At 42.1% G+C, this 27,997-nt stretch overlaps 1 protein-coding gene across 1 annotated transcript in view; it reads right to left on the bottom strand.

Annotated features, from left to right (window-relative positions):
- Positions 1–701: 701 nt before the first annotated feature.
- The window catches only part of PTPRG (protein tyrosine phosphatase receptor type G), a 392,408-nt gene continuing 365,112 nt past the window's right edge, over positions 702–27,997 (bottom strand). Inside the window, exons 16-29 of the mRNA XM_058812679.1 lie at positions 21,672–21,768; positions 19,979–20,061; positions 19,617–19,751; positions 18,827–18,961; positions 18,249–18,421; positions 16,972–17,107; positions 16,483–16,629; positions 14,556–14,649; positions 13,237–13,313; positions 12,683–12,811; positions 10,301–10,447; positions 9,431–9,573; positions 6,357–6,492; positions 702–5,655 (exon numbers count right to left, since the gene is read on the bottom strand). Of these exons, the coding sequence (XP_058668662.1) occupies positions 5,509–5,655; positions 6,357–6,492; positions 9,431–9,573; positions 10,301–10,447; positions 12,683–12,811; positions 13,237–13,313; positions 14,556–14,649; positions 16,483–16,629; positions 16,972–17,107; positions 18,249–18,421; positions 18,827–18,961; positions 19,617–19,751; positions 19,979–20,061; positions 21,672–21,768 (1,779 nt within the window). The 3' untranslated portion in view covers positions 702–5,508. The remainder of the gene's footprint in view (positions 5,656–6,356; positions 6,493–9,430; positions 9,574–10,300; positions 10,448–12,682; positions 12,812–13,236; positions 13,314–14,555; positions 14,650–16,482; positions 16,630–16,971; positions 17,108–18,248; positions 18,422–18,826; positions 18,962–19,616; positions 19,752–19,978; positions 20,062–21,671; positions 21,769–27,997) is intronic.

The following is a 27,997-nucleotide window of genomic DNA, read 5'->3' as shown; positions in this document are numbered from 1 at the left end:
ATCTGTGTCCCCCCAGTCTGTCTGAGATGGGAATGAGTGCTTTGCTTTTCCTGCCACAGTGCTGGGTTAGTGAGCAATGCCATTCATCAGCAAATTGTGATGGTGGCTTGGTGGAAGCCCCTGCTCCTCCAGGCTGGTCAGGCAGAAATAGATGGAAGGAAGGAAATGCCAGTGTAGCTGGCAAGAAAGCTCAGGATCTGAGGTCCTGTGGATAGAGACAGTTCCCTGTCCAAAAGGGATTTGGATGGGTCACAGTTGTCTGGGGAGGAGCATTGGTGGAAAGGGATGGGTTATTTACTGGCAGCTCTCTAACAGCTGGAGACAATTAAGAAGGGAAAAGTGAACTCCACTGTCAGTGGCAGTTCCCAGCTGAGTACTGCTTGGAAATTTGAGATCTAATTAAAGCAGGCCTTGGATCTCATCATTCCTGCATGCCTGGGACAATGAAATACTGACTCCTGCATCTGTTCCTTGTGTGTACTCTATGCAAATAAGTAAGAAGTCTGTAAATACATCAAAAACCATACTTTATTTTATGTATAGCAATACAATTTACATATTAAATAACACTATAATAGAATGATTTGATATAGTTTAACATAACAAAAAGAAGATTCTTCAAGTTACAAAAAGCCCCCAAACAAAAATCAAAAATGAACAAAAAGTCTCCCTCAAAATACTCCCTCCCACCCTTTCCCCAAACCAAACACCACATTTTTATTTTTCTTCTGAATGGATCAATGAGATAAACGTATCTAGTGACTGGCTAAGTCTAAATCCTGTTGCACACACTGACAATGGAATCCAAAGAAAAAAAAGAATCCAACTTTCACAATCACTGCCCCAAAGAAATGACATGTGTGGAAATCTTTTTTGGAGTGTGATGATGGCATCTCACTACCTTGAAACACAGAAGGTTTGTAGTCACATAACCACCACAGAACTAGGAAGGAGGTGAAACTAGAAAAAAATTAGCTTTATATGAAAATATAAAATTCTATGATTATATACCATAGATACAAAGTTCCCAGAAGATGCTTATCTAAGCAACAAAATATTTACAGTTTTAATGACATTGCTATTTTAAAAATGAAGGAAAAGAAAACAGGAGTACACATGAATGCTTCGGTCTTTAGAAACAATGGCTGCTTGCTAGTCTCAAGTGTTCTAACAAAACAAAAAAGTCACTACCCCAAATGTTGGAGAGTTGTGACATTGTATAAAATTGACTATCTCCTCTTTTGGAGACGTTTATTCTTAAAACTCAAGACATTTTTCTTGAAATTAATTATCCTCTGTAGAAAATGCTTCCCTTTGCAAATAGTTAACAAAAACACTAAAAACAGTTTAACAGCTAAGACAAAGTAGAGGCCAAATCTCTTTATTACAGTTCCTCTCTTTCCTTATTTTTGCATTCCTTCTCCTTTGATAAGTGAAGCCAATGCAGTTCACATTGTTAGAATGGCAGCAAGGAGAAGAAGAGCAAAGGGTAACAGTGAATTACATCTGAAAAAAAAAGAGAGAAAAAGAAAAAGAAGAAAAGCAATGCAGTAGATTAACAAATAGGCATTTTCCCTTCATATAAAAGTTCACTGGCACCATTTGAACATAAACTTCGGAACAAAAGATCTGATGTCAAAAGACATGAATTTGAGAAAGACTGCTAAATCTTCATGACAACTACAGTTTTTTTTTTTAAACTAAGTTGGTTTTGTTTTGCTGAGAATTAGTAGCATGTATCTTTGGTAGAATTCATATCTGTAATTTTTAGCTTTTAAATAAAATACATCAGCTTTAAAAAAGATTAATGAGAAGGCAGTTGTGCTGTATCATAAAGATTCTTCTCCTAATGTTTCAATGTATCACTCTGTGTTCAAGCAATTTGAGCAGTCAGAAACTGGAAACACAAGTGAAATTTTGCAGATCCTGTAAATGACTCCACTAACCTAGAGCAGACCCACAGTACAGAAGCAGTCATTTACAAGGACAAGTTTAAGGGGTTTGGATTTTTCTTTTTCCCTGTTTCTAAATTAGCATTTGGAAACAGACACTGAAATACTAAGGACAAATGCTGTTTAAAATGGATGTTCTTTAGACATTGATCCTGCAGAGGACTCAGGGGTCTGAGTGGTCCCAGCGGCTCCCCCAGACCTTCCTACCAAAGCCAAGCTCACACACAGGAGTGTTTGGAGGATGATTCTGAGCCTGCCACCTATTTCAGATGTTCAGATGACACAGAAGCTTTCAAAGCATTCCCACTTGGAAAGCTTGGCTGCTCTTATGGTCTCAAGACACAGTTCACGTCTTTCACACGGTCTGTGGGCACAGGACACGTGCAAGACGTGGAGAAATGGGATTTTCTAAATGTAGACACGTGTGTGCTTCAGTCCTTTGTTCCTTATTTCTCAGGGCTGGTGCTGAGGACCACACTCTGATATAGGAATTTTCTCAGGTCCTCTTAATTTGCAGACCTGCACATTGCCTGGGAACCTTTGATGCTTGACAGACATCCTGACTGAATGGCAGGAGCTGGGTACAGCCGAGGGGGTGGGGTCCCAAAAGCAAGAGGTGGTGATTTGCAGAGCAGGCCTTGGGCTGGACACTCGTGGGAGCATCAGGAGGGTTTATCAGTGCCCATCTCTGAGCAGACATTGCTCCTTCTGCACTCACTCAGTCCCAAGGAAAGGGTGCAAACCTGTGTAAGAGAGCAGAACTGCAGCTGCTTACAGGAGGATAGATTTGGCTCTTCTGTGTGTTTAATCCTGACCTTCACAAGCAATTTCTAGCTTCACCTCTTCAAGCCTCGTGCATCACAACCATTATTGCCTACCTGGCTGTCAGCACAGCACTTAACTTACAGCTGGAGCTCCCTTATGAAATAATCCATGGAGAACTCCTAGAATATTATTTCCCCATGGATTAAACCCCAAACAAGCATTTCAGGTGTTGGAAAATGCAAATGCATGGATTTCCAAAGCATCTACCAAAGTTCAACCCCCGCAGCCTTCATTCATTGATGTTTAAAGCTTGTGAGAAGGTAAGGAATTAAAGCAAGGGTGTCACAAACCACAGTTATCTTCCATCATGCCACTGAAATGAAAAGTAATCACCTGAAAGTACTGAACAAATCCAACCTTTTGATGCCTGCAGTAATCTTTGTGTCACTGAGTTGTCAAGGTTTGAATTTCTAACTTCTCCCTACATCTCCCCAGGAACTTAAAATACGTCAGATTGAACTGATCCAACTCAGGAGTCCCTTTGTGCTACCAGCTGGCATTGGCTGGCTCCAGGTTCAGGACTGGGGGCACAGGGGGGCTCAGCAGCCTCTGAGGCTGATGCAGGCTGGCCAGAAAACCACTCAGCAAAACCTTCCAAGCCCTGGGAGCAGCACTTGAGAACTTACTTAAACCATTCTGTTGCTGGGGTGCAGTGACTGGAGCGCCATCCTAACTCCTACTGACTCCCACCTCCATGCAGCGCAACGGGGATGCAAACTACAATCTTCTGAAACATTCTGCTGATATTTTATTTGGACTAGCTGTTGCTGGGCATGGGATTGCCTTACTGAAACCATGGGCTTATTAAATTGTTTGGTATTAGCAATTATTGGGATTGCTTGGATGGAGGGATTCAACAAATTGAGAAGTAAAAGGTGACTGTGTAAAAGGCTGCTGATGAATCCTTGAATACTTTGAATCTTTCTCTTATTAAGATAAAAGGCCAAATGTTAGCACATGCCAGTTTGCACAGCTCCTGTGCTCTCAGTGAGGCTGTATCTGTTTGCATTTTAAGAGGTTCTGAACCAACATATCTACTCTCAATATCCTTTTAAGCAGTTTGCTTTCAGCTTCCTTGTGAGTGAAATAAACAGAACCTTGCCAAATGTCCGGATTTCATCAAGACTGGACTGGCAGAAATTAATAGGTTTACATTTAAATAATAAAAAAAAAAAGTTGTTATATTTTGACAAGTCCTGAAAAATTACAATGTATGTTTTCTGTAGTTTAGAAGAAATTAATGCCATGTATAAGGGATAGTGCCTTTAACTATACACCAAGGGTCAGCATGGCTGAAATCACATATTTCCTTTTCCAGGCAGATTCAATAACCCCTCCCTACTCAGCCAAGCCACGAAGGGCACAACTAATTTTACTTTTCTGGAGAGTTAAGCATGTTCTTACTTCTTTTCTTAAACAGGGACTGACCTTGTTGAACTGCAACCAAATACAAAGGAAGAGGGAGCCAGTGAGGATGTAAACTTAAATGCTCAAAACAGTAATTACTGACATAATCTGGGGAAAACCATTCTATTGACATGGGAGGGAAAACACAATAAACTAAGGTTTTGCTAAAGAATTAGTCTGGCAAAAAAAAAGAGGGAGAATGTAACTTTATAGGTAGTTTTTTTATTAGTTTGCTTCACCAGTAAATATGGATCAGTACTTTATGTTTTAGCACTAAAGTATGAAAATTACACACCTGTAAAAATGGCATCTAACAGTTATGAAATTAAGAAACGCCTGTCATCATGTAACATACCATTAGGTGTGAGGTCATATTCAAGAAATAGTAAGGAAATTAGATGTGTTTAAAATATTGAATAGCTTAGTAATGTAAAATATTGCTACCTTTAATATATCTGAAAACTGGTCTGATTTTGGGTTGTCGTAGATTTCTCACTGTATTGGCTCCGATGAAAATAAAACCAAAATACTTTCCCATCACAGGGCTGCTTAAAAACCAAAATCAACATTTTCCTGAATACATGGGGAAACTTTGAAACTGTAAATTCAAAACTTATCACTGCATCCCACATAAGAATTGCATCTAATTTATAATTATCTTGTATGTAATTCATATATTCCACGTGAAGCAAGTCTCAGGCCTGTAAGTGTACAACACAGCAATTTGAAACAATACAGAAATAATTGTTTCAGCTCCACAAGGCTCTTGGACCTTCACTGTAGCTAATAATCACCTGCCACAATTTGTCAAGAAAGGATGAACACTGCTCATCCACTCCACTGGAATGCAGAACACCGTTACCAAAACTTTGACATGATCACTAAAGAATAAATATGGCATGAAGGGGTACAGTATCTGTTGTAGAAAGAATCCATCTGGCCTAGCATTCAAGATTTAAGATTCCAGGGTCACTGTAGTTAGCAAAACTTCACTGCATTTAAACAAAACAGAAAAAGCATATGTTTGTTGTCATGGAATGTCACATCAGGGCTTGTCTTGTATTAGGATATTATAGGCAGTAACACTGATCATATAGTGCAAACTAGATAAAATTGCGTTTCACTGTGTGAAATAAACAGAGGTGCAAATGCTCAGTAGGATACCATTAAGACATAAAATGGCAAAAAATAAATATCAAAACTTTTATCAGTGTAAAAAAGTAATTGGGTTATTGTATAACCTAGAGTCTGGCAAAAAAGGCCTCAAAAAAGTTCACTCAGTCTTCAGAAGTTCTACAAATTAAGTGCCTTTTCAGGTTTCCAATTAGACAAGAGACTCCATGCTTTCTGCAGGATCAGATTCGTCACTGGCCATCACAGCACCATTTTTGTCCAGTGTCATGGGACCATTTCCATTCTCCTTAGTGCTGACCAAGCTTAGCATTGCCTTATAAAGAAACTGGTACTGTTCCTGGAAAAGAAAGAACAACTTATTTCAATCCTTTGAGTGTACATAAATGAGTGGCACTTTAATTTGCCATTTCCAGGGAAGGTCATGGGCATTCATTACCAGAAGCAAACATATAGCAAAGAAATAGACTTAGAGCAATTGCCTCTGTTCATCCAGTTTAACTTTGTCAACCCAAACTCCAGTTTTGAGTGGATTATATAATTTCTGATATACTGTTAAACACTTCAGGAGGGTGGAACAAAACCTGAGGCCACAGCTCAGCCCCAGGCACTCCCTGTGTGGCAGAACCTTGTACCACACACTGAGGGAAGGGGCTGCTCTTGCTGGACACTCAGGGAGGAGCCTCATGTCCCTGCAGCTTCACCTGCCCTGAGCATCCCTTCAGACCACAATGTGCCAGCTCTAAAGAGGCTGGCAGGCAGATGGTGACAACTGAAAGGTCCTTCTCTGCTAGGACTTGCCTGTATGCTGCTCCTCTCCAAAGTATGAGAAATAAGTTTAAGTGCAAATCAGAGACTTACAGTGTGGCTTTGAGGTTACAAAAAAAGACAACTACAAAAAAAAGTTCAAATGCAAATTCTGCCTGGTAGCAGATGCTGTGGGGCTTGATAACATACACAATGCATGTTTTAGTTCATGCTTTTGGTCTCAGATGAAAACCTTGTAAACCATCTATTTATAGTCCATTCAAAAAGACTTACAATGTCTGTAAATACTCCAGGCCGCATAAGATTTATCATCTTTGCCACCTGGAACACATCGACAGCATTTTCATTCTCCAGCTGCTGAGACAGAGTGGTAAGGGCACAGAGAGTTCCTGCTGACACAGCTCCATACCTGGAAAACCACACCAAAAGAAGGGTTACTCAGAAACACACCAGGGCACTGACACAGAGCCATGAAAGTGTTGTTATAGACTTATTTCATTACTTCAGTTCCTCTTGTATTTACTAAATGCTTGTTTTATAGTGGCTAATTTTTGTCATTTTAATTCATAGAAGAAATTTGATGGCACACCAGTAATCTCAGGTATCTGCTCTATTAAACACAGAACTGTATCAGCAGCAGAACATGAGCCATTCCAAAATACCCAGCCTGGAGATGGTAACACTGAAATCAGTTCTCCCACACCACATGGGCTGAGAGCATCTGCATTACAGTGGAGTGCATTTTAAATTCATTAGTGGGAGCTCAAGCAAAACATGAGTGATTAGAAAGAAATGAGACTTTGCCTCTTCCTCCACATCTGACAATTGCAGAAAACTAACACAGCTCTGTGGTGCTCACAAGTAACTGGGGCACATCTCAAAGCCCTGCCTAGGTCTGATTCATCAGCAAAGGCAACATCCCTGAGCCAGGCACCCAGGAGACATTGCAGATTTTGAAGAGTTGAGCTGTGTTGTCATGTAATAAAACCCCAAGCAGCAGTTATTCATCAGGAGCCCACATCAGTCCTTGAGATACCCTTGAGGTACTGGTCAGGTGGAAATCTCACTGCTGCAAGCCTGGGGAGTGCTCAGGCTGCAGGTGCAGGTGTAGGCACAGCATGAAGGACCCTACACAATAGAGGAGCCTCCACTCTCCTCTGCTCTCCTGGTACTCAGGAGACTGAAATTCTGTCCTGGCTGTGCTATGGGTCTGCTCTGTGACTTGGAGAAAGTCTGTGTTTAAATGTTCCCATTGGTAAATGGGGTCACCAGTGCTGACCTGCTCTCTAAGCCACTTTATATGGAAACTGAAATAATCAGCAAATGCTGCAATACCATCTTGTACTGCAAAATTACCACTAGGATTTGTACAGCATTCCCATGGAAATCAAGGCATCTAGTAATGGGAAACTACTCAAACCACAGTGGATGTGCACTATTGGATGTAAGGTCTAGAGGAGAAGCAGCAGCACCTGCTGATGGCTGTGACTCATCCACAGGGACAGTGGACAAAGTGCCCAATGCATGGACTTGACAGGACACAACTAAATCCTTCTGAAGGTGTAATAGCATAATTTTCACTTGGGCTGGTAATTTCCAGATCCCAACAATCTGAAGACTTTTCTTGCAGAAAATTATGCAGCAGATCTTTACATAGTTGCCTACACTTGGGCAGTTACATTTAAAAATCTTGACAACTGTCTCAAGATGGAATTTCTGAACTTTTAAAAATGTTAGCAAGTTCATCCCACCATGTACTTCCTAAATACCACATAAATTTAGTTATCTGCAAATTCATATATTTGGAATTAATCTGCAGTTGTAATTATTAGTAGATTATGTGATATAGCTGTTGCATGTAGCAAAGGGAAATTTTCATTTTCAGCTACATTTCCTTAGATTCCAATTAAAAGCAGAATCCACATTATGTATTAGGCGTACAGATAAAATCATTGAATATGACAAATAAACCAAAAAAGCAATGTACAGAAAGAATGACTCAGCATTGCTTGGAATGCAATTTTGATTTTCTTTTTTCATCTAGCAATGAAATGCCCAAATCAATAATGTTTCTAATTTTGTAAAACATAATCTTAAATACTGCAAGAGCAGCAAAACTTCACTTCAGACTACCCAAAGCATGAATATTAAAACCAGCCTGGAATTAATCAGTGCTGGTGAAAGGCAGCAGAGCTTAAAGTCTGCATAAGCAAGGCAGGAAGAGGTGGTGGAGAAAAACTACTTGCTGCAGCCCGGGGCACAATTTGCAGGAGTCAGTAGGGAAAAACCTGCTGCAGCAGCAACAACACCTGGATGTGCAGGGAAAGCTCTGGCAGCACCAGTGGGTATCAGTGTCCTCCTGGGGCACAGCACAGTGCCTGCTCTGACCACTGACACACCAGAACGTGGCAGTGAGGCTGCTGCAAAGGTTCCCAAGGCATTCTCACTGATTCTGTTCTGTGGCAAAGGCTGCAGTGCAGGGGGCTGCAGGTGGAGCAGGAGTTTGTGCTGGCTTGGGGCTCGCTCTTAGGACAGCATGAGCACTGTCAGAAGTTGGGCTTCCTTGGGATTTTCAGCACAGAATGACTCCAGGAAGTGCTCTTTCCCTCCAAGGAAATCAGGTCAGAGCCAGGCTCCAGCCTCACTGCAATGGTATTCTGCAGCTCCATAATGTGTGTAAGTATTAATATGCAATGCAGTATTTAGCACTCTTCATAACTGGGTGTTCAAGCACAGCTGGTGAGACAATGCTCACCATGTGCTACAAAAGAGACAAGTGTTGGGGCATGCTGGCCTGGAGTCAGTGGGCCCTCTCCCTCCCACTTGGCACTCTATGGGCCCCTTGGAATATTTTTGGGAAGCAAAAGGAGGAAGAATAAATCTGCTTTAGAAGACCTGGGCCCTTTGTCACAGGATATTTCTGCTGCTCATCATGAGACACAGCTGAGCCAAGCTTGTTCTGTCTTACATGGCACATAAAACCTGAGCTGGTAGACAGGAGCCTGAGCTGTTTTGAAACTTGTTTCCATCAGCCCACATTAGGCTGCTTAGAGCCTTATCTAAATCAAAGCTCTGCTGTGTTCTGAAACAGGTTGTTGGATTTGCTTGGGATATTTCCAGGAGCAGAAGAAGCTAAGATTATAACCAACACAAAAAACACACTAAGCAAAATGTATTTGGCCCCAGATGCCCACTGAAAACTCATCCTTGGAAGTTGATATATTCTTAATCTGTTCCCTGGACTACTATACCCCACGTACTCCATGCAGAAATAGACATCAGTCCTAACAAGTGTCTTTCAGCTGAGTGAAAATCTGCACATAAATGGGAGAAAAGTGATGACTTACTCATCATGAACTATGGTGGGGCCATCCCTTGTTAAGGCCTCTTCCTTGATTACATTGATAAGTTCAAAGGTACTGCTTATGGGAGCGTCGGGGTTTGGCCATTTGGGACACTGAAAGTGGCGAACTTCCAGCACGTAGTCATCCTGCAACGACAAACCAGCCTGGCATTAGCTCCCCTTCAGCCATCCACCACAGGGACAGAGCAAAGAGCCTCACTGCAAACTGGAGGGAAACTTCTTCCTCCAAACAGTTTACTTAGACAGAGGACACACAGCTCCAGCATCTCTGTAACAGTGAGCACCCTAAAATAATGCAAGTTTGACAAAATGTTTAATCAATAAAAGATTTTGTATTTGAATTCAGGGCTCATATCAAACATCTCTCAGAGTCCTTATGGCTCAAAAGTCAAGCAAGAGCAAGCAAGTCAAATTTAAATGGGCTTGCAAACAAATGTCTTGCAGCAAAGTCCAGCTGCAATCCAGGTAACAAACTAGAAGCAGGTTTATAGTTTAAAAGAATCAAGCTTACATTTTTATGATTAGTTAAGATGCCTAAACAATTAAACTATAAATGCTGAATTTTGTAAGCAGAAATAAGACAATACACTTTGGTAAAATCACATGTCTTCACTTTCAAGCAAGACACACAGTTAATACTACTAATACTAGCCTTACTAGCTACAGGAATCTACCTGGCAGTAGAAGATGTGAGAGGGAGAAGGAGTCAATGAAAATACCTTTCCCCTGAGAGCAACATGCATCCACAGTAAATCCTTTTCAAAAATTTTCTGAATCTTCTTCTTCTGTATTTAAATGGCATCAATATAATTTTGGTGAAAAGCTAAGACCTGCATTTGAAGATTTACTTTACCTGGGTAGCTTCAAGGATAAAGTCATGGATGATAATTTGCTCTTCATTAGAGAGGCACAGTCTGTCTTTGCTGATAAGGGTCACAGTAAAGGCCTCACAGTTCATGGATTCCTCACGACTTGGCCAGTACACAAACTCATCTTCTGCCTGGAGAAATGAAAGAACACACTACTGCAGCTTTTCAGATACCTTGGTGTAACTGATAAATCCAGTGGATTAAAAAATTGCTTTGATAAATAGATGATCAGGAACTGACCTTTAAAAAACACTTCTGTCTAAAACAAGTTTACTATTAGGGTAGGCAGCAAACCTGCCAGACCCTCCCTTTGTGTGTTGAAACAGGTAACATCTGCTTTTTAATTGGTTTCACAGGGAAATTGTTATCTTAGCTCACTCATACTTAACCTTTGTATTGTATCCCTGGCTTTATGACCTCCTGCCTACACAGTTTTGCTTGAAAGTCAGATATTTGTTTAGAAAAAACTCATTGACCTTTAAAAATTAATGACTTGTATTTTTAATTTGTGTTTGTTGTGGTCTAATCCAAAACTCTAGGTTTGTGGACCAGGCCTAGGTAGGAGATTGATGGATACTTATGTAGGACTTGACTTTTTAGGAGTGAGCAGAGGAGTGAAGTGGAAGAGAAAAACCCAAATATTCTTAGCCTTGAAAAACACACTGGCTAAACTTAATGCAAGTTCTCCAGCAAAACACCTCGACTGAAGGGACACTAAAACCTCAGTGGGACTGGAAGGATGGAAGAAGTTCATGCTGAAGTAGTCTGACTGGGAGGATGTAAGTCAAAGCTGTTCCTTAAAACAGCTGTCAAAGCCCTTCTTTGAATTCCTAATGTGCTGCAGAGAAGGGAAATTATGGTCTGTCACCACCTACATGCAAAGTCTGTTTCTTCTCCTGGCTTCAAAGGTCTATGTCCTTGCAGCATGAGCACAGAATTGTCCTGGCCACATGCACAGAGCCAACCCATGTTCTGGACATCCCATCTCTCACTCATGAGCAAACATGAACTATGAACTGATGTCATCCTGCCATGACCTTGTACATCTCTCAAACCAAATGTATTTCTGTGGGTCTGCAGCTCTGATACACAAGATACTGTTGAGATTTGTCCTGTCAGTGTTCATTCTGAACATGTGATTTAAGGTTTTACATCCTTACTGTTCTGCCCTAAATAAGCAGAAGTACTGGGAAGCAGAGTAATATGGCTGAGTGCCAGGCAAGGGACCTGTCCTGCCACTGACAGGTCCTCATACAGGTACCTTCCATTATTGTCTTGTCCTTTGGCACTGCATATGCAGCACCTTGGTGCTGTCTGAATCCTGTGCCACCCCTTCTTGCCAGCCACACATCCCCCACTGACCACTGAGCCAAGGCCAGGTGCCACTGCCTTCCTGGCCACCTCCACCTGGGAATGGTGAGGGTGAAAGCATTGTGCCTGAGTCCAGCATTCCACCTTTACCCTTTGATCACTGTGGTTCTGCAGAGCTATTTCATGTACATGTGAAGACAAGCTCAGCCTTCATTTCCACCTGACATACTTTCATTTCATAAGCACTTTCTGATCTGATAGAATGTCTCTGAGTGCTCTTTGCAGTGCTGCACTCCCTTTCATCCCCACACACAAGCAGCATATTGACTGCTGCCTCTTTAGTAGCCCCTCATGACTGCTATTTTCCTGCTGTAATGAAGGTGGTTTCTCTTCCACTCTCAGCTACAATTGTCTGTTCACCTCAGTGATGCGTGCATGAAGAAACGAACCGATTAGTTCCTAATCCTTTTCAACACGCCCTCTTGAGACGTGCTAGTAAATCTGGAAGTAGTGATTAGCACTTCACCTGTGTCTCCTTATTCTATCTCTCTGTCTGACTCATTATTTCCACTTAAATTAACATACTTGTTTGCTTTTTACTTTCATTAAAAATGGCACGTGGAGCCTTGCACTCCTTGTCTTGCACGGCCTGAGCCTTAAGCTCACAGCAATTATCCTCCTGTCCCTACCTTGCATTTCTGCTCCTCTCAAAGTCCTTACCATAACCCCAGCCTCTCCAAACCCTCACAGTGCTTGCATCCTGCCAGGCAGCCCTCAGGAGCCTTGCAGATGCTGACAGCATCTGTGAGCACTGTGGTCCCTGCAGCCCTGGATGTCCACGGGTGAGTGCAAAGGCAACAGCAAAAGAACAGCCCCCACATCATTGAACTTATCTGATTTTTTTAACCAGCTTATGGCAAAGTTTGAGTAGGTGGCTCAAAAATTGGCTTTGCTTTCAGCCACAAAAGAGCCCCAGCAGGCAAATGAGTGACTCTGTGCAGTGCCCAGCTGGGCTGTGACAGTGGCACCATGCAAGGAGAGACACAGCAACTCACCAGGCTCTGGTTGTCCGGCAGCATGACAATGATCTGTGCATTGTGGTCCCAGATCATTCGCCAGAAATCTTTAGTTGTATGTGGCAGTGGATGTTGGGTTATGATGAACTCGTTACTCCTGTAGTAGCCCTTTGGCAGCAAAACAAACACACAGTTACTTACTACCTCCCATACTTTTAAAGCATTGATTTAATTTCTGGGGACATGTAATGACCCTATTTCATTTCACACCACAATATTTTCACAGACTATATTTTCTTAACTCTATTTCAATCCTACAGAGTCCCTACTGCTTTAATTTACATTAAATCTCAGTATCTATTTGACTGTATCTCACAGAAATACAGATTCCATCTAAATGCATCTTGTAATTAATTTTTTTAGGCAAGAATCTTTAATAAAACATGGTTAATAGCTTTACATTATGGGGAAGGTGTTAAAATCTCATCTGTTAATACACAGCCATTACATACAGAATTAAGACAATTATAGGCATCTAGTATTTAGCACCTTAGAATTGATTTTACTTTGTAATTAGGTGTTGGCTTCCTCACCATGATATAAGAGGCATTAATGTAATCTGTTCCCTTCATTCCAGGAAGTGGTGCCAAGCCCACTCTAGCACGCTCAGCTATAACATTAAGAAAAAACAAACAAACAACAAACACAGAGAAAAAAAAAGATCAAAGTCTGATCATGGCACAATGCAGAAAGTAAGAATTTCTCAGCCGTTAACAAAGCAAACAGTGTGCAGCTCCCATCTCCCACAGGAGCAGGCCAGCACTTTAACTGCATTAAAGCACTGCCTGCTAACACAGGATATAAAAGAGAATGTTGCACAATATTCCCACAAGGACAAAGTAATTTCAGGAATCAAATTTTACTATAGCAAAGATTTTCACAGCAGGCTGAATTACCAAATAACAGTATATGCAGTGATAACAGGGGATTTCGGGTAATTCTTGTGTGTAGTGTTCCATTTGTCTCCAGCAGCACACAAACCCAGCTGATTTGTTTTCGCTACCACTCTGCTGCACTGCCATCTTTCACAGGGTGAGAGAACCTCCAGAGACAAACATCTTCCCTAACGGGGAACCTCCCAGAAGTGGGTGCTCTTCTGCAGATCCACGCTTCCCTGTGTTTGAGGGCTGGGTTCAACACCACCCTCCTCTGACAGCCCCCAAAAGCCAGACTGAAATCAGTGCAGCTGCATGACACAAAGGGCATGCAGTGTGTTCCCATCTGTTTTTAAGATGCATTCTGATGACTTTTTATTAACAAACTTCATGATGGACTGTATCTGTGCCACTATTACTCTGTGCTAGCTTGGCTATCATCTGTCCTCTGTGCCCTGTACTCTGGGTTATGTGATGGGGATGACATTGTGCCCATGCTTGGTCTGGTGCAAGTTCATATTGTTTGACAGCCACACTCAGATTCCATTTTAATGACTGTGAAACTGTGTCCTCAGGCACTAAATACCCTTAAATCTGGGGTGGCTCACACAGAGAAACCGAGTGCAGTAGCTGAATTACAAACAACTGGTGCCAATCACTCTGGGAGATCTCACCAGAGCTGAGAGCTGGTATCAAAGTAATCTCTCAGTATTCCATAGATTTATCCCCTACCTAATTATTCAAATTCTTAAGCACTTCAAATTAACATTTCCCTTGGACAGTATATCTGGCTGACACTGCAACTATTACCTTTTGTTCAGTTTCATCAGGGTAATACTGAAAGACAAGACAGCTTGGGCTGAACAAAAGATTACATTTCCCCTTCCTAGTGGCTATGTCTTTTCATGCATAGCACCGGGAGAATTCGGTACAAAAAGTTATGCTAGGGAGTAATCAAACCAAAGATGTGATCTTACATGGCACAACTGATGAGTTCCTGTTCTTCTCTTTGTTGCAGTCTTTCTGAGCACTGAAGCATTCCACGTATTTTGAATTACACTGTGTAACCAGCTGAAAGAGAATAAAGTAGTAAGTCAGCCCTCAGAGTGCTCTAAATGAAGAGAGGAGGTTTCTTTGCCAACTCCTGCAAAGATGCATTAGTAGAAGAATAAACTGCATTGTTAAAACTTGTTTAAAGTACTCAAGTTTCCAATGGAAATCATCCTTTTCATACAACATGTTTAATAGATAAAAAGATCTCTGCAGCTCTCAGCTTTGCAATATCCTGCATATGAAATACATCAACATGTATTTTCACAGAACACTACATTTCATTATCTTTGAGAATATATTTCACAGAATTTCAGATATGTTTAGTCAGAAGCAGGTCTTGAGGAATAAAAGCTACCAAAATAGAGCAACAAAACTTTAATATTGTATTTTATTTTTTTTTTCCAAAATAATAGCCAGATCATTCCTGCAGAATGTCTTTTTTTTTGCCAGGCCTTTGGGGAACCCACCACACTGACATCTGAGATCTGAGGCCATGGGCTACATTCTCTGGGCTGCCTAGAGGCACAAAGAAAGGCAGATTTGTATTTGAATACTGCCCCAGTACATGAGGAAACTCTGCCAGAGCAAAGAGAGCAAAGGTGGCTTTCACATCTCCTGCATTCACACCTTGTTGCTCAGTGGCATTTCACTCTAAGATGGTTGAATGTAAATTGCTCTACTGGGCCATGAGCACAAGTTATTTTCTGCCAGCTCTGTAGCAGCAACAGAAACAAGAGAGAGATCTCTAAGATCTCATAATTGTTGCTGGTCACATCCCAGTTTGAAATGCACTCTAAACAAGATAGCACTCAACTCATCTGTGCACTGGCATAAGCCCCATTAGAAGTTATGGGGATTCTAAATAACTGTGCAATGTTGTCAGAGAAAGTAATTTCTGAAAATGGCACTTAGGGTTTTTAAACTTTGGCACGAGTCATCAGAAAACATATAATTTATACATATAATTTAGAATTGTTTGTAAAAGTGCAACACTTTTTAAAATAACAAATCTTTGCCTCCTCCTGCATTTTCTGTGTGTGCTCTTGTACTTGTTCCTTTAATTTAGTAATTAAGCATCTGGAATGTCTTGAGTGATGGAGAAATACTGAGATTCCTACAAGTGAATTCAGATTCATTTTTTGAATAGCTTCGCACCTGGTGTAATTTAACAGCTTCAGTTCCTTGGGTAGTTATTGGGTAGTTATTAACTGAGTGAGTTTAGCTGTGAAAACAGATGTCATGTGTCTCCTTATGATACAAACTCTCACAAAATATTTTACAATTTATTCAAATAAAGTGCAGTCAGAAAATCTCAGGTTTCAAATAAGAGATCTGGGAAAAAAAATGACTTTGGCTAGGAAGGAAGCAGTTATTACATAGCAGGAAACACAGCAAGCATTATGATTAGCAATGAGAAAGGCATATTGTGTTTCCTGGTCTTAAAACATTTGTAATTCCTTATCTACACTGATGAAATAGTAGATGGTGCAAAGAACCTCATCTCTTGTCTCTCCCCATATTTGTATGCTTGAGAGCCACAGTTTGGGGAAAGACTTCCAGCCAAGCTAACCACAGACTTGGGCACATCCAGGCTTCCTTGGGGACAGGGAGACCAGCAGCACAGTCCCAACCAGTGTCCCTGTCCCTCTTCTCACCTCTGACTAAACAGCATGAGCACTGATTTCCAGCAGTGCAGCTAGGACTGTATAGGACTGAACCTCTCAAGGTGTTGTGCTGTGCTGATCAAGTTTTCTGGTTTGTTCCTTAGGCATGACAATGGACAGTGAAGACAGGCCATATAAAAGGAATAGGAGCATTAGGTGCCTCTGGATGGCAGTGATTTAGCCTTACCTTGAACTGCTTTTCTAGCCGTGTCTTCCCCCCTATGCCAGGAATGAGGATGGTGTTGACATAACTGTGCAGCTGGTTTGCAGACACTTCAGTCTCCTTCCCAAGGATGGCTTCCAACAAGGCATCATGAATAAAAATGTACTGCTCCTAGAAAAACATCAGAACGTCAGGTGGACATTTGGAATAACCTAAAGGAATGTCTTTGTCTGAGAAGCAGTGCACACTAAAGGAAAGGGTGTGCAAAACAAGCCACTCATGCAAATACTGCCAAATTCAGAATAAATATTTATAAATGTAGCAAATACAACTCTGAATAAGCCAAAACCAAAATCTGAAGTTACTGGTCTAAAAAGAGAGATATTCCAGTGCAGAAAAATATCAGTAATATAATCAATTTTTACAGGGAAGTAATTGGAAAAATCTATCATCTTTTTGATTACAATATAAAAATGAACAAGGCTTTAAATTCAACCCCAGTGCATTTTTTACCTCTGTCTGGACGAGGTAGTTGCGCTGCGTCCTGATATGTTTCAGGAAACCCAGGACATTAACTGTGCTTTTGTCTTTTATCTGCTGCAGCATACTGTCTATCACAATGTAGGTACCAGTCCTGCCAACACCAGCACTACAGAGAACATAAGAGAAACCCATGAAACACAGACAGATGAAAGCAAATGCAGAAGTAGCTACAACAGAACTAAACAAATATTCACATATTCCTGTTCATGGGCTTCCATTTTCCTCCTAGCTTCAAACATTAAAGTTTCCCAGCAAAATATTTTGGATTTCTGGAAATACTACCAGGTATATAATTCCTCCCTTCTGTGGGGATTTTTGTGCTCCAAGAGGAGGCTGAACACAATACAAGCCATCACACCTGTGCCAGCAGCACGAGGATAAGGCTGCTCTGGTCCTGGACTCTGGCTGTTCACACTTGGCTCCTGTTTCCACTGCTGCAGTTACAGGTGTTAGCTGGATGAAGCCATACAGAGGCCCACCCTTTGCCAAGCTGCTGCTATATTGGAGTGCCAGGGTCACTCCAGGCTGTGACATGGCTCTGGCTGCCTTCAGCCTGGAGGTAAACTTAAGCTGCACAGTGGAGCTGGAAATGAAAGTGATACCAGCACTTTGGGAAGGTATAAAGGGGGACTGGCTAATCCTGTGAAGCCAGAACTCCTTATAGTGAATGATGGCAGTCTTGGGCCCATGATGGGCTCCCAAAGATGGGAGCTCTTCAGAGATTTTCTGTTTCTGCTGAGGAAAGATCTGTAACCCTCATCATCCTCTCCTCTTTGATACAGTGCTGTGCAGCCCCCTCACAAAGTGATGAAGACCAGATGCCTGAACCAGTATATTGACTGATCTATTGCTGTGACTGCAAGTGCTGGTGAGGGTGAGTGTGGTTCATTGGCAATTGCATTCCCAGGTGTCCATGTTGGTTCCCAGCAGAGGTGATCCTGCCCTGTCCAGGCACTGAACTGGCAGGCTACAAACAAGCTTTGACCAAGGAGCTTTCTAATTCCAGTGCAATCTAGTTCAGCAGTTCATGGCTATAGCAAAACCCTCTATCAGCTGGGAAACTTTTGCTTTGGAGCTGTTTTAAGAGGCAGGCAAAGTAGAGCTCATGTCTACATGCACCCCAGGGCTGACACACTGCTGCTGTGTTAGTAACCTGCAGTGTTTGTGTTAGGTGGCACAGAAGGGCACACCCTGTGCTCTGTGCTCTGGCTGTGCTTGCCTCGGGTGGTTTGTCACAGCCTCCATACCTGCAGTGCACCACCACTGGTCCCATGTCCGGGGCTCTGGCTGCCGAGGATCTCCTGACGAAGGTGAGCACGGGCAGCGCGTACTCGGGCACGCCCATGTCAGGCCACTGGGTGTAGTGGTACTGAATGACAGTCCTCTCGTTCTGCCGCCCTTTGGGGTTCCCCTTCTGACCCTGGGTACCAAGGGGGGGCAGAGAAAAGAGAGAGAGGAGGGAAAAGAAGCATAAAAATATCATCAGTCCCTTCTGACTTGCTCAGCTGCAAAAGTGCTGGACTCTGACAGAAGAAACCTGCAGCTCTGCCTGCTGATGGGTGGAGACAGAGTTTGAGGAAAAATACATGTGGGAAGAGGTAATAACAGCAATTACAAGGACACCAAAGCTGCAGTGCACTTGAAGAAAAGAAATACAGGCTAAACCTTAGCAACAGGTTCCTTGTAATCCTGTCTTTACTTACTTATTTCCCACCCACCTGCCTCTCCAGGCTGCCTACGGCAACGCTGAGTTTTGCTCTGGTGTGCCTTGCATCCTACCCAAGCCAGAAGAGGCCTGGATGGGGGCAGTGAGGGCTTGGCTCACCTTTTTCATCTTGGTGTTCCTGACGGTGAAGCGGCGCACGGTGTAGCAGGCGTGGACGTTTGTGCTCTTGAGCGTGACGATGATGTTGCCGTACTCCTCGCTGTTCTCCGTGGGCCAGTACTGATCACACTTCCTCTGAACACAGACACAGGTGGGTGAGTTGGGCAAGGGCCTGAGCTGCTGCTTTGTATTTGTGACTAGAGCTTTTTGAAAAAAATAATGGCTTAGGATGTTGTGGCATTCACATTTTCTGAAAAATCCCCCTTCGCCCAGGATTTTTCTCCTGGGAAGCTGAGAAGGCTCAGAGAAAAAGGAAAACAATTTTATCTTATTTGCTTCTCCTCTGTTTTGCTCACATGTGGAATATGTTTGGAGATTGTTTACCACAGGTGATTGTTTCATTGGATTCTGGTGTGAATTGTTTTCACTCATTGGCCAATCACTGCCAAGCTGTGTCCGGACTCTGGAAAGACTCATGAGTTTTCATTATTATCTTTTTAGCATTTTGTAAGTATCATTTCTGTATTTTTTAGTATAGTTTAGTATAGCATTCTTTAATATATTATAGTATCATCAAATAATAAATTAGCCTTCTGAGAACATGGATTCAGATTCATCATTCCTTCCTTCATTGGGCACCCTGCAAATACAATAGGATGTGTCCCTGTGTTGTGTTACTTATGTGTTATGCATCAGTACATATCACCCCAGGCCATTGAAAACAAATTCTGCCCAGGTGATTTGGGGAAGTGTTAAGGAGCAACTGCTAACAAACGAGAAAATCTCTTACTCTTCCTTTTTCAACAAGGTTCGTGATCATGACAATGATTCCTGTATTTTGTTCCCAAATCATCCTCCAGAAATCTTCAAAGGTAGACTTTAAAGGTCCCTGGGTAGCAATGTAGGCTTTTGCTTTGTTGTAACCCTTCAAAGAAAACCATAATGCCAAGTGAGATGAAAGCAGTATCATGGCAGAAAAATTAATATTTTAGAGGTAACAAGAAAGGTGCTTTTCTAATTCAGAATAGTGAGGAATTTATAGCAAAATTATCAGGTGAAGTTGGAAAATATAATCACATCACAAGTGACAATACTTCCTTCCTGTGGAAGGATTCAAAGGTGGAGCAGAAAAAAACCATTAAAACAACTTACATCGACATAATTAGCATTAATGTAGTCACTGTGCTTAGAATCTTTCCCTGGTAAAGGCCTTAGCTTCACCCTGCTGTGATCATCTGCAGGACAAAAAACAAAGCAGAGAAACATTAGGGAAACATGCTACAGAACTGCATTTCCTGGGAATCAGGGCTGCCCTTACTAATACACAGAAGAGATTGGCCTTGGACTGGAGTCAAGAGGGAGATGGGAGTATCTGTTCTTGGTCATCTGCTCATGTGCAGGTTTTCATCCTTCACATCCCTTAAAGTATGTAGTTCATGCTGGGACAGCTTCTCTTTTAAGGGCACTGGAGCCTCAGGAGCACAATTTCTAGAATCATCTACATCGCTCAGGGTAGTGAGATTCAAAGAGCCAGGGCACCCCATGGGGCTGTGAAACGCTGCCTCTGCCTGGCTCAGCTCATTATCCTCCCCTCTGTGCTGGGCTCAGACAGCTCTGCTGGCTCTGGGAGCTCAGTCAATGTCCTCACTCCTTCACCACCATCAGCACACCATGAGGACAGACTTGAGGCTGTGATCTTTAGCTCCTCTTTTTGTTTCACTCAAATGCTTGACTCCACCTTAAAGCAGGAAAAAATCATAGTCCTGCTTCTAGGCAGAAGCACTGGGCTGTGTGGTGCTTCCAGCTCATGCAGAGATGAGACATGTGAGCCAGCTTTAAGCATAAAGACTGGTTTCATTTGCCTTCCTTGAGGACCAAGGGAGAGAGAGGATCTTCCAGTGATAATCTGGAGGACTGAAATGCCTGCTTCAATCCTCTTTCAATGTCATATCTCTGTACCTAGAGAGATGAGACTTCTATGTCTAAAATCAGAGCTGGGACAAGCTCAAAGAATGCCTTTGCCCAAGGCCACACAGCAAGTCTTTCACAGGTCTGGGAATTGGTCCTCAGCCAGTACCTTGATTACTACTGAAAATCTGTTAGGGATGTGTATTTCCTTCCTATGCCATCAAAAGCATTCAAGACTTACTGCAATGTTTATGAACATTGTGAACTTTTTACCAGTGGGCTCTCCATGTCTGTCCCTAAACCACAGTGACAGTTGCATCTGCCATCCATTCCACATAAGAGAACAACAGGGAAAAAGTTACTGCACTTCTATCCCAGAATTTGCATTCCAGAGCAGAGTCCAGATTTGCAGTTCTCAGAGGGATACAGGCAAAGCCTGTTCTGTGCTACAAAGATCACTATTTGTCCAAATCCTACACAGAGCTAAAGCAGTTTGAAATACAGCAGATACACTCTGTAAGATTTAGCACCTTTGGGACTGTAGAGTAATCCCAGGAATCATCAGTAAAACTCTTTGCTCCTCCATGTACTTCCCCTAGGCCAGTTTTCAGGCATTAGCAGGCAGGAGAGCTCTGATCATCCATTTATCCCAGTTATTCCTCTGCAAAATTTTACACCAAACTTCTACAACTATGCTTGGACATTCAAGCTGTGAAACATTTCAAAACAAAAGCTGGAGTGAAATCCTGGCCCCAGAGAAGTCAAAACATTCACTGCCTTTAACAGGGAAAGGATCTCCCAGCCACACTTTCACATATTTATTACACCCTGTGTAATGATGTACCCTGGGCCACCTGCCTGTCCCAGTCACACACACACTGCAGGAGGAGAGTGCCCTTTTGGGTTATTCATTGTGCTTAGGCCAGTGCTTACTTACAGGCCAGGATGTTGATGTATCTGTTCTTGTGCTTGTTGTCGGGGTGGTTGGAATGCTCTGCAGTGATGTTCATGTCAGCCGTACAGCGCTGCACTTCCTAGGCACAAAGATTATTCACATAGGAAATTTGTCAGTCCAAAAAACCTTGAGTTTTGTATCCTTTTGCAACAGCTCATGGAAACCATGTCAAAAGTATCAGAATTTTAATTGCTGGGTTAAACACAGTCTTTCAGTATTGTCCTGTATGTTGTGGTCTCACACTGAGCCATGTCAGCTGTCCCTGGTCACACTCACAGGCTTGGGGACAAATGAGGACCCTGAGAGCACCTGAGCACCCAGCTGTCCCCTCTGACCACCAGTCCATCACCTTCTGCATCTCCTGCCATGCCCCACTCTGTCCCTCCTTGGGGAGCTGAGATAAGGTCCCTCAGATGCAGAGCAGTGTAACAAACTAAGAACAAAAACCATTTCAACAGAAGACTTTTGATGGCTGGACAACTTATCTGCTTATAACCTCTCAAAATGGGGTTTCTGACATTTAAGTTTGGCACTGACCTTTTGGTAGTTCTCTGCAGAGAGATGCCTTTTGTAAAGCATAAATAAAAGAGATCTCAGAAGATAACAATGAGGGCTTTAAATACCACTGCCTGGATGCTGATTAACAGCCCTGATCCAGTGAAGAGAAGGTTGCACCCATGTACATTTACAAAGCAGAGAGAGACCAGGGTGCTCATGAAGCCAGAAATGCAGATGTCTGTCTAGCTGGGGCTGTAGGTTAAATACCCAATTCCCTTGGAATTTTTAAGTTCTTAACCTACCCCTTGCTCTGTTCAACAACAGAATACAGAGCTGTTGAAATGGGGCAATGGAAGGTCTTTTCTTTTACTCCAAAGTGAAGCAGCCACTCCCCTAGAGAGCTACACCCTTCAGAGACTGCCCTACAAACTGAATCACTCAGGAGCCTTTTCAGTTCCAAGATACACCTTTGTAGTATCTGTTTAACCATAATCCTCCTGAAAAGGATTTATCACTAGCATAAATATTGTCACTGGCATAAATATTATCACTACCATAAATATTCTTCATTTAAAGACATATTTAAAAAAATATTAAAATTTGAAGTTTACGAAGTTGTGGAAGAAATTATATTTATTCAAATCTTTTGTGACTCTCAGAAATTGCACCAAACAGAACCGATTTCCCCCCAGGATATGTGAGGAAGTGCCAAATTACTTTGTACTTCAGACTTTAAAAATAACAGTATAGAACCTAAGAGGCAAAGTCATTAGGAGCTCACAGCTGCTACAAAGATCACGAGCTAAGTGACAGAGAAAAATTATCACAAGAAATGCTATACAAACAGCAGATGTAGGAGTTCAGCATTATGTAGACATTTCACCAAGGACTTGCATAGCAATTTTGATATCTTCCCCAACATTTACATTTTAAAAGTGCAAAGTATACTAAAACCTTGTACGTTTTATAGCTTTTATATCCATGTGACACTCTCAAATAACAATTGCTTCTCTCTCTCTTCCCAACCCTCCACAGGGAGAAACATACTGTGCTCAAGGAGATGAGCTGAGCAAAGACAAAGACGAATCAAGCAAAACTCTCAGCTGGCCCTAATGGAATTTTCATAGTTCCACTTCTATCAAATAAAAAACCCCATATTAAAGTGTTCTCTTCCCCTAATTCTGCCTGTCAGCTCCAGTAAGCAAGGGATTTCAGATAACACAATAGGCAGGATCAGTTCAGCCTAAGTCATGGCTAGAAGAGCAGCAATATTTACATGTTAGGTTGATTTAATGTAATTTTGTTTTGTCTATATTTTTATTTAGAAATCATACAACATCACTGCTGTACTGTTACTGGTCACTCCTAAAAAATACCCTGCCCGCTTCTGAAAAGCCTCACATCAAACCCTACATCCCTGCATCACTATAAAATTCTTTTTAGAAGTTATTTGCGTTGAAAAATTTATGCCAAATGCTGTAGAATTTAATACAGATTAATCCAATAAGATTCTGTGGAGAATACTCTGAGAAGTTATAGAATTTAATAGGGAATTACCTCCCTGCTAAGGAATTTTCTCTGACAGTTTAAATACTACATAGTAAATGTATCATTTTCTATTAAATTCTATAGGATTTTTCCATAAGGGAATTGTTGGGGAGGTTAATCATTTTAATTAACCTTTTTATGTTGATGGTGACTGTTTCCTCAGCTGTACATGTTCCCAGCTGGCCAATATAACGTTAATAGAAGAGGAAGATTAAGCTAAGATGGTGAAAAACACAGCAGTGGAAAAGGAGGTCTGATGCTGTGAGAGCTGATGATCTGAAAATGGCTTTTCTTAACACACAGCATTCTAAATGGTTTTTAATACCCTGGAAAGCTGTTGGAATGGTGGATTCCTATATCTACACAATGCAGAAGCACAGCAAAAGGAGACCGTTACAGAAAAGCTTCCCCCTTGCCAATATACCTCAGCTATTTTTGTCTTTTTAAAATCTTCAGCCCTCCCCTGCAGCCCAGGACAGAGCCAAGGCTTTGGGACACTGCAGCTGCCAATGAGAAGGGGACTGAGCACATCCTCCAGCCCCAGCCTGGCCTGGGTTTGGCTGTGCCAGACCCCAGATGGGGTTGAGAGCAGAGGGTGGGTATCCACACTCTCTTACCCTCTGAGGCTCATCTCTCCCAATCCTAACAGCAAATTACTAAAACACAGGCTCTCCCCAGCAGCCAGTAAGGCATAACTTCACATTCCTCTGTTATTGAAGCTGAGGTGCTTGCCTTTCATCAATGCACAAAAGCTGCAAGGAGACAAGACTAGCTGCAGTCTGTTATCTGTGCCTCTGTCCAGAGTATTATTTACCCCTTGGCAGAAGAGGACACCCTGGTGTTAATAAATAACACCCTGGAGAAAGTCTCCAAAAGTCCCCATCTTAATGATGCCATTTTACCACATTTATGTATATCACATATTTACTTTCCCAGCATTTTCTGTTGCTTTTGCAATGAACACCCTGAGATTTCTAAACCTTACTGGCTACCAAGTCCTTCAGTGGCACTAAAAACATCACCATGATTGCATTACTACTAAAACCCATGTTTGCAGGCAGGTCACCAGGTCAGGGCTGCTCACTGCAGCTCAGCCTAAACAAAGTCCTCTCCCAGCAGGCACAAAACTCTTACTGACACTTTGGAGTAGGACCCATAGTGTTTGTATCACCATGTTCATAATTCATCCATTAACTTTTCATCTCATCTCTAGAATATTTCCTTTGGCTTTCCTTAATCCTGCTTAGTCTCCTGCACTGATTTTAATGATGGCTGGCTTGCACACTGCTGCTCCTCATGTTTAACCTCCCAGAACACATTACTGTACCAGGATGAATGGATACAGGCTTTATTCTGTCCTTTCAACTTAATCATTGACAACCCTAGAAACCAAAGTACATGGTTTCAATTGACTGTTAGTTACTGTAAGAAGTGTTCTAGTCTATGCTATTATGGCTAATTTACCTTTTAATTATATTGTCCATGCTAATGCTAATTGGAATTTGATACATCCAGGTTTAACGACCCATTTTAATTGCCTTTCTGAAACAAGTTACAGATTAGTTTCTTCTAAACTTCAAAGAATTTCCATTTAAGTGTAAAATCAAACTGCTCCAGTGTCTTGCTGGCAGTATAAGGTTCTGAGCAGGATTTTTTGCTACAGTGGCTGAGCAGGAACTCGGTCTCTTGATTTGGCCTTACAAAGCACTGCTGCTGCTGTTTCCCATTACTTGAGGCTGATGTCCTGGCAGGGGCTGAACTGTGAAAGCCTATGAATAGCAATGAGGAGTCACAACAAAAAAGGATCCTAATCTGAGCAACTAAACCTGAGAAGATCCATCGCTGTGTTTTGATATTAACGTTGGTATTTTTTTCAGCATGGAAGCATCCACCCCCAATATCAGTTTTGATCTATTATTTTAATCCCAAATTACAGGAATTCTGTGGTAGTGCTCTTTCTGTTTGTTTTATCACAGCAAACCTGAAGACAGCATACCAACAGAGACTGCAGGTAGTATTTGAAGATATCCCCCAGGAACAGTGTAGATTTCTGCAATAATTTAGCACTGGTATAAACTGTCCTACAGCACTCGAGAGAGAAGTGACTTGGGGACAGCCTAGAAAGAGGTGAAAATAAACAAACCAAAAGGACTCAACACAGGAAAAACATCAATAAGGAGCTAAAAGCTCCTGCAAAATGCATGAGAGAGGAAAGGATGATGGGGCAGAGGTGTCAGAGTCTGACCAAAACCTTGCATTGCCCAGCCAATGGCTCATCCAAGGGGGGCTTCCAGGCACAACCCTTGGGAATGGCTGTGGTGCTGTGGTCAGTGAAACCCCAGATATCTGAACTGCTTTTACTGCTTCTCTTAATCTCTTAATTCACAACACCAGTTTCTCAGGGTAGGTGAAGCACTGAGATAAGAATTGAGAACTCCAGGAAGGCCCTGTTCTGCAGCAATCCTTCCTCCTCCAGCTTCACAGTGCTGCTTCCCTCTGGCTTCAGTACAGCAATACAAAAAATGAGAATACCTCTAATTAAGGCAAATTTGGGCTAGGTTATAAAGCATTCCCAATGCAGTATTACCTGCTAGTAGCATGCTTTTGAAATGGCATCTTTCTGCTGCCAAATTCCTTGGTATAAATGCAGCTATAAGCATGAGCCTGGTGTGAACTGTGTTTAATCTGTAAGGGATGCCTGGATAACTGCACTGGGTTTTTAGTATCTCAATAAGTGTGCAAAGTGCAGCATTATCTGTTTTCAATGCAGCCCACTGCTAACGTTCTGAGGTCCCCAGTTAAAAAGAGCCAGTGACCCCTGCCCTGAGCAGCAGCAACCATGAGAATAACATTAGCAAATCCCTGCCACATGGCTGGAAATATAGATTTATGCTATTTTCTTACATTTCAGGCCATTTAGAAGAAGGTGCCACTGGAGTATAAAGATATTTTCAATTTATGTGATGAGGGAGCTAGACAGCCTGCCTCTGAGTTCAGCGAGCCTGTTCAGACTCCAAATTGGCAATGAATCATTGTGCTCACACGGTCACAGGCAGGAGAGGTCTGCAGAGATTGCATTCCCCTCTCCAACTGCTCCTGCAGCAGCACTGACCAGCCCACTCCAGAATTACAGAGGAGGGATGTAAAACTCCCTGATCTCAGAAATCCAAATGCTGCATTAAACTGTAAAAATTCACAGTTAGCTTTGGGGATGGAAGGTGATTTCTTGGCTTAGTGTTCCTTTCTTAGAGCAAAAGGACATGATTACTCAAAAAAACTTACTGTGTTATTCCAGTAACCGGCCAGGGGGAGGGAGTGAAAAGCTCTACTGTGGGAGGTGGCACTTCACACTCTTTTTGATACAGGAATTGGAAGGGCACATGTCCTATATAGTCAGGCTATCAGGGGAATAGAGAATGACAAATGTGACATCAGTTTTTAAATTGAGATCCAGAAGGGGTTTTTGGCAGCCCACCATATCTGACTTCTCTGTGGGGCAAACTGCAAGACTCCACAGTTGAGGAGCAGAGCTGGTGAATGCCTTCAACACCTTGGGGAGAGGTCCCTGAAGAAGTCTACAGGCTGCCAAAAAGAGAGCAGCATATCAATTTCCAAAATGTGTGAAAAGGCCTCTCAGAAAATATTACTTAAAAACCTGTTTTGGTTTTGGAGCAAAAAGAAAACTCTCCTTTGTGCACTACCAGGGTGGAGGTGGGACTCACCTGCCCAGGATTTTCCAGTGTTCAATTTACACTGGTGGGACTTACAGGAACCTCACCAATTCATAGGTGGACTTCAGAGGAGACAAAGTGTGTACAATACCAAGTTATTCTGGATAATTAGAATGAAAGCTATTTGTGAAGGGAAGCTGAACAATCTCGCAGCACTGAGTGGCCGAGTGACAAAATGGCAAATGAAATTCAATGTTGATAAATGCAAAGTGATGTACTTGGAGAAAAACAACCCTAACTATACATACATGCTGACAGGTTCCCAATTTGCTATTGCCATGCAGTGATGAGGCCTTGGGGTCACACTCAATGGTTTTCTGGAGGTGTCAGCTGAGTGCTCAGTAGTTGTTAAAAACCAAATACTATGTTAGGAAGGAGAAAAGTAATAGAAAACTGAAAACATCACTGAACTCTGCATTAAAACCACCTGCAATATTCTGTGTACAGCTGAGGTCTTCTCATCTTGACAAGATTATGGTAAAGGGAGATAAAAAGGTACAGAAGGGACAATTCATTGCAAGTCTGGAGTGG

The sequence above is a fragment of the Ammospiza caudacuta genome, chromosome 12, assembly GCF_027887145.1.
Source record: "Ammospiza caudacuta isolate bAmmCau1 chromosome 12, bAmmCau1.pri, whole genome shotgun sequence".
NCBI lineage: Eukaryota > Metazoa > Chordata > Aves > Passeriformes > Passerellidae > Ammospiza > Ammospiza caudacuta.
The sequence above is the reverse complement of the archived record's forward strand: the minus strand, read 5'-3'. Positions and strand labels throughout refer to the sequence as shown.